General features: G+C 40.7%; 2 protein-coding genes across 2 annotated transcripts; both read right to left on the bottom strand.

The window, feature by feature from the left end:
- Window positions 1-193: 193 nt before the first annotated feature.
- On the bottom strand, window positions 194-2245 carry atpsckmt (fATP synthase c subunit lysine N-methyltransferase). Its single transcript, XM_061796501.1, has 4 exons — window positions 1767-2245; window positions 1145-1282; window positions 960-1010; window positions 194-829 (listed from the first exon to the last, which is right to left on the bottom strand). The coding sequence occupies exons 1-4, from the start codon at window positions 2037-2039 to the stop codon at window positions 608-610; spliced, it is 684 nt and encodes a 227-aa protein (XP_061652485.1). The 5' UTR covers window positions 2040-2245; the 3' UTR covers window positions 194-607.
- A 70-nt stretch (window positions 2246-2315) lies between these two features.
- LOC133488541 (neuropilin and tolloid-like protein 1) lies at window positions 2316-9935 on the bottom strand. Its single transcript, XM_061796498.1, has 10 exons — window positions 9534-9935; window positions 9272-9337; window positions 8514-8648; window positions 8198-8446; window positions 5552-5593; window positions 5181-5308; window positions 4160-4388; window positions 3762-3875; window positions 3526-3670; window positions 2316-3130 (listed from the first exon to the last, which is right to left on the bottom strand). Exons 1-10 carry the CDS (start codon window positions 9613-9615, stop codon window positions 2611-2613), a joined length of 1710 nt encoding a protein of 569 aa, XP_061652482.1. The 5' UTR covers window positions 9616-9935; the 3' UTR covers window positions 2316-2610.
- Window positions 9936-10578: the final 643 nt, after the last annotated feature.

The raw sequence follows: 10578 nt of genomic DNA, 5'->3' as shown, positions 1-10578 counted from the left end.
GCTACAATATAACAAGGAGTGAAAAATTTAAGGGGGTCTGAATACTTTCCGTATCCAATGTAGTTAACATCTAGTGCTTCACAAGTAGTACGAGCACGCAGATGTCAACTAGTGCAGTTTTGCCCCACTAGTAACACGGTTGTCTAATGTCATACAGTATGTGTATAATAAAATAAATGTTACAAGATAGCCATTCAACTTGTACGCTGGATTGTCTTAATACATGAACCTGAACACACAAGGCAGCTGTAAGTTACATATTCATACAAATAATGTACATGACTGGGTGAGAGATGCAGTATACACTGGACTGGTTGTCTGGTAGTCTCAGAACAAATATAAACAAATAACCATTCACAACTATGGACAACTTTGTGTTATGCATCATTTTGAAATGTGGGATGGTTTATTTTACTTCAACAAGCAAACAGATTTGTTTAACATAAAGTATTATGTCAAGTAGACAGCATGTTGTCCTAGTGATTAGCATGTCTGCCTCACAGTTCTGAGGTTTGTGGTTTGAATCTGGACTCTGGCCTTCCGGTGTGGAGTTTGCACGTTTTCCCCATCTTTGCATTGGTTTTCTCCTGCTACTCTGGCTTTCCTTTCAAGTATGTGATTCTGCAAGGTCACTGTGATCTGATACTGTCTTGTTCGCCACGCCACGGTGCGTGAGCGATTGAAATGATTCAGCGTTGTACATCCACACCCTGTCGAGACCCTCCCCGGCGGTATGTTCAGGAACCCAGTTGGGAAAGGGGAATCTGCAGGCGACCACCTTAGCGGAGATTGGTAACTCGCTTGCCAGCTTCAGCTCCAATTGGTCCATCTGTAACCATAATCACATTTGGGTGTGACTTTTAGAACTCTGTAAATTGAATTTTATGCAATGGTGCTCATATTTTAGTGGCGTGTTCCTTTTACTTTAAATACAGTACGTATGCTAAATCAGAACTTACCATTTGAGGGACACCAAAAATGACAACATTGTTGTATTGTGCAAAGCTGACCTATAAAAGAATCAATAAAAACAATATTGTCACCAAGTTCTTCTGACTCTAAAGAATATTATGATCAACAATAACAGATGTTTACATCTTCAGAATGTAACCTGTTACTCCATGACTTCAAATGACACACTGACCTTCCATAAATCAGAGATGTGGAAGGAGGCGGTGCGGTGCAATCCCTCTTTCCAGGCTTTGTAGCGGGAATACCACACCAGCCAGGGGTTCAGCTCGAAGCCTGACGCCAGAAATCCATGCCTTGCTGCGGCTAGCACCTATACAATGCATTCAAGTACTCTACAATAAACTGATGCAGCATTTTCAGAATCACTATTTGATTAATTATTTGGTACCTTATGTGAAATGATCAGTGAGTTAATCGTGTGTTAATGAGAGAAAATGGAGGGAAACACTGTTAATTTAGTATGAACTATGCCAGCTAATGGCTACGTTTACCCACGTCATTCCGCTCGCGACCATTTAAACAGGAGCGCAGAACATTCGGAACGATTTTCTTCTCCATTCCATCCAAAATTGTTAAATCACGAATCCATTTTCTTTTTTTTAGAGTCACTCAAGGAAATTGTGTCAAATCCTCGTCCCTTTGTACAACCCAAACAAATTGGAAGTGTTTAAAAAAGTATCCCAAGTGCCCAGAAATAATTTGCTAAAACTGTTACGTGGTTTAGTATGTCATCCAAAGTAGACCTTTGCCTATAGATTCCCCCCGAATTTGAAACAACACAATAGTGTACTTACTATTCTCCCATCTCCACTTCCGATGTCCACCAGGGTCCCAGACCTGGCTCGCAGTACATTCAAGACATTCTCCACCTGTGCGGTGGTAGCGGGGACAAACGGGAGGCAGATTTTCCTCAACGCAGGGGCCACAAACGGCGTAGCCGCGGCGTAGAGGGCAACAAGCGAGCCTCCTAGCAACCCCGTTACGATGACACCCAGCCGACTTCCGCTTTCACTCTCGCCTCTGATGCCTTGTCCCACTGACTGCGTAAAAAGCTCCTCTTTAGACATCACGGGCTTTCGACCAATGCGTAATAGCGAATCACAATGCAGTACATAAATGACTGTAACAGGCTGTTAAAATACACGGCGTGTGGTCATTATCGTTCCAACATAGATATTACACCAACGGAAAGTAAGTAAGGCTTTTAACTCTCAGGAATGATGTACGGCATTTTGACCTTTGCAGCGCTATAAAAAGTCCGACTGGATCGTCCGTCTCGCCTGCGAAAGGTTCCACTCTGTCCGTTTTCGCATTGGAACACATTTGATAAAACAAATAAAAACGCGCGTGCTCATAAAGATGTACGTATATATGAATTTATTTATTGTTGGGAAATATATAGATAATGAACATCGTTAAAAGAAAAAGAATGCACTTTGGGACAAATGAAAAATGGTCACGCTTAAGCACAAATTACAATAATACTTCAATTCACAGGAGTGGAGTTGTGGCACAATTCACAAAATAACCTTGCATCATTACAAATTAGGGTTTTACTGTCTGTAGTTCAATAACTGAGGTTGTATCCATTTCTTCAGTCGATTTACTGTATGTGAATGACATTGTAATTTTGCCATATTAGAAGTCATTGGACAATGTACGGTGAACAGTGTGGTCCAGGCCTGGAATGCCGTGATGGGTCTGATGGTGGTGAATGTGGTGCCTGCTGGTAGTTGGGCCATCATCAATCATCAAATCATCATCCTCTCTGTACCCAGCTCCCCCATCCTGAGAGTAGCTGTGTTTCATCACTAAGATGTTCCTGTGACCGGCTGGGGTCGTGCGGTGGGAGAGCCGTGGTGACTGCTGGCTCACCATTCCCGGAGGTAGAGCCCCACCGTCAGGATCGATCGTAGCCTCTCTCAAGCTCAGGTTGCTGCGGCTACCTCGGACACTGCCGTGCATGCTTCCCTGCTGTGATCCACAGTGGTGGTCGCGAATGCATTTGGAGGAGGATCGACGCAGCTTGTGGGAGTTCTCGAATTCCTCGCCCATTGCGGCATCAGTCAGGTCACCTGAGGGGACATGTCGTAAAGTGCAGAGCTCATAGTGAGGAGGCTCGAGCCCCAGATGGAGGAGGGCAGGGTCAAAGTCATCTCTGTGGATGCAACAAACAAAAACAAAAAAGACAAAAACATTTTTTGAAAAGACATGTTTCCAAACTTACTTGTTAGCCACCTATTTAATGCAATAAACATAATATTACAGTAAGTGATTTGGACGAACAAATTGCAAACACAATACATTTCTTAACAAGTAGTTGCCTATTCTCTGCCGTCTTATAACTTGTTGATATAAATAGTTGATTCACTGCAAAATTGGAACAGGTTAAGCAACATAGTTTGACTGGTCTATAATCAGGTTTCATGAGATCTTTATAGTCTCTAAACAAATGAATGCCATACTTGGCTCAAGTGTTTGGTGTATATTGTGTTCTCCAAAATAATACGATAACTCATATGTCATTATAAGATAATTGAGTAATGAATTAACCTGCGGATGATGTACTTCTTACGAGGCTGTTTGACCTGGATGATGATAGAGATGATGAGCAGGATGACAACCAGGCCGCACGTCACAGCAATGATAGTGATGTTTGTGTTGTCCAGAGAGTCCAAAATGCTGGGTTTCCTTTTCTCTAGTGCGACAGGCAAGACGGAGGATGATTCTCTTTGGCTCAGTCACAGACATGCGGCGAAAATACAGACGGTGCTCATGGTTCAGTATACCTTTACAGTGATTCTCATCCCATGGATACACACAGTTCTGGATGCCATTGCAGACAAGGGTGTGGTTGATGCACATGTTGCTGTGGCAAAAGAAAGTGTCTCCTTCACATGGAGCTGGAAACAAAAGGTCACATGTATAAAAGTCACATAGTTGTTGTACACACCTGCAGTTTAGAATTGTACAGAGCTGTCAATTTTGACAACAAGCAGACACACACACACACACACAATTCCATCCATCCATGCTGGATTTCTGTCTAAAGCCTTTTGACTTGAGATCTAGACTTGCACTGCTCTAGATGCCTTCTTACAGTATATATTTGATGTATTTCATTTGTATTTCGAACATGGCCGACAGAAAATGTCAGACACATTGCAACAGAGGTGGAGTCACTCACGGTCAAGGAAGGTTGTAAAGAGGATCTTGAATTTGCTTTTCCTGCTTCCCTCATCTGCCCACAGCCTTACCACACCCAAAGCGGATGTTAGCATGATGTCGTTGGCAACCGTGGAGCAGAACTTATTCTTCAGGTGCTCAACCGAACTGTTGCCATCATAAATGGCAACAAAATTACGCTTGCACTCATTGGAGTTGTGCATCTCATACTCCAGAAAGCGCATGTAGATCTGGGGATGGGAGGATGAGAGTGTGAGCTGAGCCTTTGTTTATCTTTTTAACACTGCAACATAAAAACACTCAGTATATGTTTACACAAAAACAGGATATTTTTTTTTTTTAAAAGATTCATGTACAGATGAAAAAGCTGTCAAAATGAGCCCTGTTCACATGGTTGTGTTACCACAACCATTTTCAAACAAAATGTTTGCATTTGCAGGTTTCAAAATGCCTTTGTCATGCAAAAGTAACTGGCAAAAATAACACAGTTGTTATCCTTTTTCGGGAAAAAATGTTCCTGGCGTATATTTTAGTGTGTAGGCTGCTAGGTCAAGTAGTGTGGTGAAAGTGAATTATAAATACGTGTTTTATACTCTACTTGTCTACTAGCTTGGCTTAACAATAGTGTATTTAATGTACATTTTATGAGAATACCATATATTAGATTTACATGTTTTTCAGCAAGAAGTTACAACAAGGGAGACCAGCTGAACTGATCCCCAAAAATAAATCAATAATCAAATATCCATCCATCCATTTTCCATACCGCTTCTCCTCACTAGGGTCACGGGCGTGTACTTGGTAGAATCTTTGCACTTCTAGAATATAAATACGAATTTCACATTATGCAAGTGACCCGCTGTGGCGACCCCTGACGGGACAAGTCGAAAGTCGCAACAACAACAAGAACATAGAAGTTTTGGTTGAACTCTCGCCATCCTCCCTTCACCATGAGAGCATCACAGTCATCACAAAAACCGCTTTAAGCAAAAACCAGCCAGATGAGTATAACATATACAGACCTTAGCTTTTGGTGGGGCTCGGACAAACCACCTGCAGTCCACAGCTTCTGTTGGCAGGGCCCGCTTCTCCCTGGTTATCTGAGTAGATTCCACAAAGCCTTCGGGACCAGTCAGCTCAAACTCACAAACTGCAGCGGGTGAAAATGTGTTCGTTGCTGTTACCAAATAGTGTTGACACAATAAAATCCACTGACTTGGGCATTGCAGGGAGGACATATTTCTCCTCGTTACTCTGGTTTTGACTATTGCTGTTTGACTAACGGACACATTTAAAGTCTTCCTAGGTACTGTATGCTCAATGAAGTACACGCATCATGCTTGTTGCCAAAATATATTGAAACAAGTTATTCCTAACTTATTGTGATACCCACATGGCAATGCTGGCAATTCTCCCACACCTTTGAACTCAGGATCTAAAACCAGAAAAAAAACAGAAAAAATGTTAAACATCTAGAAGATGAAAATCGGTCTCGTGAATATTAGATCCCTCCCCTCAAAAGCTTTGCTAGTCAGTGAGCTAATCAGAGACCATAATCTTAATATGATTGGCTTTGATTGATGATTGGGCAACCTTGAACCTGAGAGTCTTTGCAAATATAGGCCTGTGTCAAATCCCCCATTTATTTAAAAACAGTTTAATGATCACATGGTGTCGAGCAATCTATTTGAACTTTTTCATTCCGGAGTCAAGGCAGACCACTCTACTGGAACGGACCTTGCAAAATTGACAAATGATAGCTACAGACTGTGACACCTCATCAATACTAACAATACAGTTGCGAGACATTCACGTAACAACAACGCGTCATCAGAGACATACCGGTACTTAACATACATAAAATATAGAATAAAAAACACAGCGAGATATTTACAGACAGTACAACAAAACATAAAACTACCCTAAACTCAGGATGCCCTCAATTAAAGTTCCCTGAAATCCTGACAACACATGCCTAGATATTGTGTCCTAAACCTTTGTGCAGATGAATCTACTTGCTAGGTGGATTATAAATCCTGATTTAACATCTTAGTTCTTATTAATCCTCTAGTGTTTCTTACCCGTTTCTGCTTCAGGCTTGGACAGATTATTCCCATTCATTCCTATCTATGGAAGTGTGTGTGTGTCGGGGGGGGGGGGGGGGGGGGGGGGGTTCAGACCAACAATGCGTTCCCAGTGGTTGTGCATCCAATATAAAGATTAGACACACAACCTATGTATCTAAAGCTCTCGCTACTGTTTTTCAAACTGCAAGTATTTGAAAACCACAAGGACTGATAGTAGACTGCGTTTTATTCCTTGTTGTAAACCTTCTATATTTACTCACACTGCCCTCCCAAAGTATGAGAATAATGATACCAATTTCTTTTTTTTTTTTGCTGCAGATTGGGTGGAGGTGTATTTTACCATTTGCTCACTTTCAACCTAATTCTACAAAACGTATCGAACGTTACTTCACAGTGCAAATAGATATGAGCCCAAATACTGTATCCTGCAACTCAAGACATCCATTCATCCATTTTCTATTCCGCTCGTCCCCACTTGTGATGCAGGTAATTGGAGCCTATTCCACCTGGCGTACACCCTGGACTGGTCGCCAGTCAGTCACAGGCAACCCAAGACAAGCTAAAGAAATTAAATATTTCAAGGCCAATTCAGTGGGCTGATCTCAACTACCCGCGACATGTTCTAGACACACCTCTACTTCAAAGTTGTGTGTACAATTAAATATAAGATATAAGATAGTCATCTCTTTTTTTTTTTTTTTTTTTTGTAATTCAGGACAAATTAATTATCTCCCATCTCCAATGAATGGTATAAGACAGATAAGCATTTGGCATGCAAGATGTGTTGAATTTTATACAAACAGATGGGAAACCAAATCTCCTTATCTGTCAATAAGGACAAATATCTTCTTAAAGGGGAAGTAACTCATTTAGTGTATTCCATCGTGAGCTTTATAAGGGCATGGTTTGCTGATTGCGGTGCAAAATCTTAAAATAAGGTAGGGTTAATTTCAACAGAAAAAAATGGTTGGACGAACAGAAGGAGGCAGATTAATCTTTGACTGTCGTCATTGTTGTTGGCCTATAAAATCTGCTGTTAATAAAGCTTCAGCCTCGGTCCAGCTTAAGCTGCTGCTACGGCTCAGTGGTGACAAGCTGTATTCCCCTGAAGACAAGCTTTCATTAACTACTGTGGTTTGTGTGTGTGTGCGTGCGTGCCTGCGTGCGTGCCTGTGTGTGTGTGTATTCCCTTGTCCCACATCAACTGCAATTTCCTGCAAGATGCAACCAGATTAACTTCTGAACAATGACAAGACAATATTTAAAGTGGGTTCTTTATGATTGCAGGAGATAAAAAAAAAAACACACACCCAAAAAAAACACCACTCACTTCCTTTAACGTTTTTGGCATTCTTTGAAAGTATTGAGAGTGACTGAAATGCCATCAAAAAAAATCACAGGCCAAAAATCCACTGATCAAATCATAGGTGGCAGAACCCGGGTGGAGGGCGGGGCATTTAGGGGCACGTGCCCCTCCACTTTTGACCCTATGTTTGTGAAGTGCCCCTTTCCTCGGCCGCAATATACCCTTTTTCAGGAACAGAACATTTCAGTCATCACTGTCGTTGACAATTGGTTTTCAGTGGTAAAAAGAGCCCCCTAAAGTACTGCCCCCCCCCCCCCCCTTTTTATTTAATACCCTTTGTCAGCCTGTGGATTGGATTTTCGGGATGAAATTCTTCATTAAAGAAAATATGGCAGGCATCATTTTATCACATAAATTATGCCTATATTTTCAGGGATTGGTGAGTATTTTTACATAATTGTAAACATAACTGTAAATATTAATTGACCCACAACGTGCATGATGTGGGAAGCTCGAAGCTTTCTCGTTGATTGGCTGCATGTATGGAAAAATCTGAAGCAATTCTCACATTTAACTACTGTTAAGTAGTACAGTATCTAAGCTCCAACTGAAATTCTTTCGGAAACGATAAAATTGAATCTTTTACCTTGTGTGAAGTTGTAGCGGGCTGAGAACCCAATGGCCTCCAGCTCTCCATCAGCCACAAACTTGATGTACAAGTACCTCCCACTGGAGCGAACGTACATGGGGCTCTCCTGGCCGCAGTAGCGTCCAATGATGGGCGAGAAACCAAACGGTCCATCACGCACCTCGATATGGTCAAACTTACACTCCCATGATGGTTCAATGGAATACTTTTCATCAAAAAACAAGTCGATGCACTGGCGGGGAGAAGCTGGAGGAGAACGAGAAGTTTAGTAAAGAATGATTGAAGAATGCATTTAAAAAAAGAAATTCCTCACCTTCTATAATGTAGACACATTCCCTCTCGGGTGGGTATTTCTCCGGGTAGTTGGGCGAGGTGAAATAGCCTCCCTCGGGCTCCTTCACCCAGGCGCCACACTGCCCAGATGGTGTCACGCCTGAGTTGTTGGTCACTAGCAACAATGATGCACAGTGTTAACGCTACCAACAGCCGCAACAATTTCAATTTCTGTGTAAGTCCGATTCCGTTGTTGTCATTGCAAGTTGTATTTAGCAACATTCAGGTACACTTCAACTACATTTACTCACATATTACAGTACATAGAATTTCCAAGTTTGTCATTTGTAGAGGGTTCCTTATCTAATAGCTTGATCAGTGGTGAAAATATTACGATTAATTATATTGTTTTTTAGGATTTAAAACATTTAACCTTTGACTGAATAATCAGTTTATGCAACTTAAAATTGTTGAGAAATTTGTTATTTTACAAATGGCTCTGAGCTGCATTGGACTGTATGCTCTCCAAGTACAACTACGAATGTGATCACAAATGTAGTAAAACGGCAGGTCAAATCCACATACATTAATTGTCATAATTGTCTTGTTTGCTTTTTGTACAAGCATTTCTGTTCTTGTGTATTTACTGATTTTATTTGAATAAAGAAACAGCGAAACCACACATTTCCCAAAGTGGAAGCAAATGAAAAGCTACAAATGATCTTTGACCAATACCAAGCATTGCATTTGTTTTGTTCGTGATTAAATACAAAAAACACAGCACCAGAAAAGACATACCTTGCGTTTTAGTTTTGGTGGCTGTAGCACCTGACAACTCAGGTGTGATCAAATTTGTTGCAAATGCTGATGGAAGACAGACGGCTTCATGAAAAGATAACTGTACTGTATATTTCAGAGATGAGAATTTATGTGTTTGCCAAACGTAAAAACACAGTCAACGAGATGGAACAGAAAATAGGACACGCTAAGTATAAATTGTAAAAAAAAAAAATTTACACAGGTTTAAGTCAGTGTAAAGAAACATGTAAAACATACTCACCAACGTACAGCAGAAGTTGAAACAACATTTTTCCTCTCCCTTGACTTCTAACTCTCTCTCCAGTATATTCATCAAATGTCATATAATGTTACAAAACATGCCGTCAATTGTTCTTCAAAAGGGTAAAATCTGACCACAAAATAGCTCACCATCTCCATCATTGGTCCCAGAGCTCAAGGATTAAACCCTCGGCAATTACTAACCTTCCCATGTTTTTGCTCCACCGTTATATTATAAATCCTCTTAGAGGGAAGTGCCATTGGCAGAACTGGAAAGCCTGGTCAAGACAAGTGGCTGTTTTCATGTAGACCTACCTACTTACTATCGATCGATCGATCGATCGATCGATCCATCTAATCTCTTTTCTTTCTTTTCCAAAATAAGATTGAACATCAACTTTTCTGCATTGCATGGAAACATTGCTTACGTAGATGAATAAATCAATTGAATGACCTCTAAAAAAAAAAAAAAAAAAAAAAAAAGTCAATGATTTCATTTTATACCACCGTGGTAACCATGACAACTGAGAGAAACATAAAGATCCTTGAAAATAAAAGGAGAGCAAACCAATTTGGAAATTGCCATCCAGTAATGTCAAGCGCAGATAGTCTGACTGTCCTGAAGGTGGCGCCAAAGGACATGCGCAATATGTGAGTTAAGGACTTTTGGAAATGTGTTCGTTTCAGTTGTTTAAGGATAATTCATTGTAAAAAAAAAAAAAAAAAAAAAAAAACATTTTTAAAGCAAAGATACTAAATTTTTCCGTCACCATGCAGAACCAATTAGAACATTTTAAAATCTCTATATGTTGAAAGATTGAGAAACAAAAACGATTTGCATTTAAAAAACAAACAAACAAACAAAAAACAACTTTTCTCTCATTGTTAGTAACATTATTAGGTATCAGGTCATCTCTTCAGTAGTAAACGGTGTGACGCCACATATAAACTGAATGGACCTCTGAGTACTAAAAGCTAACCCTGCGGGCACGTCCATGGGACGTGCGTGAGAGTTGTGTGTGTGTGTGTTGGGGGGGGGGGGGGGG

This window comes from Phyllopteryx taeniolatus, chromosome 14, assembly GCF_024500385.1.
Source record: "Phyllopteryx taeniolatus isolate TA_2022b chromosome 14, UOR_Ptae_1.2, whole genome shotgun sequence".
In the NCBI taxonomy this organism is placed as follows: Eukaryota; Metazoa; Chordata; class Actinopteri; order Syngnathiformes; family Syngnathidae; genus Phyllopteryx; species Phyllopteryx taeniolatus.
Note: the sequence above shows the minus strand (reverse complement) of the source record. Positions and strands in the feature narration are given on the sequence as shown.

Coding starts and splice junctions, on each gene's coding strand:
- atpsckmt (XM_061796501.1), bottom strand. CDS start 2,039: ATGTCTAAAGAGGAGCTTTTTACGCAGTCAGTGGGACAAGGCATCAGA. Junction 1,011..1,144: donor ACATCTCTGATTTATGGAAG/GTCAGTGTGTCA, acceptor ATTCTTTTATAG/GTCAGCTTTGCACAATACAA. Junction 830..959: donor TTTTTGGTGTCCCTCAAATG/GTAAGTTCTGAT, acceptor TTATGGTTACAG/ATGGACCAATTGGAGCTGAA.
- LOC133488541 (XM_061796498.1), bottom strand. CDS start 9,615: ATGACATTTGATGAATATACTGGAGAGAGAGTTAGAAGTCAAGGGAGA. Junction 9,338..9,533: donor TCAACTTCTGCTGTACGTTG/GTGAGTATGTTT, acceptor GTCTTCCATCAG/CATTTGCAACAAATTTGATC. Junction 5,594..8,197: donor CCGCTACAACTTCACACAAG/GTAAAAGATTCA, acceptor TTCTGGTTTTAG/ATCCTGAGTTCAAAGGTGTG.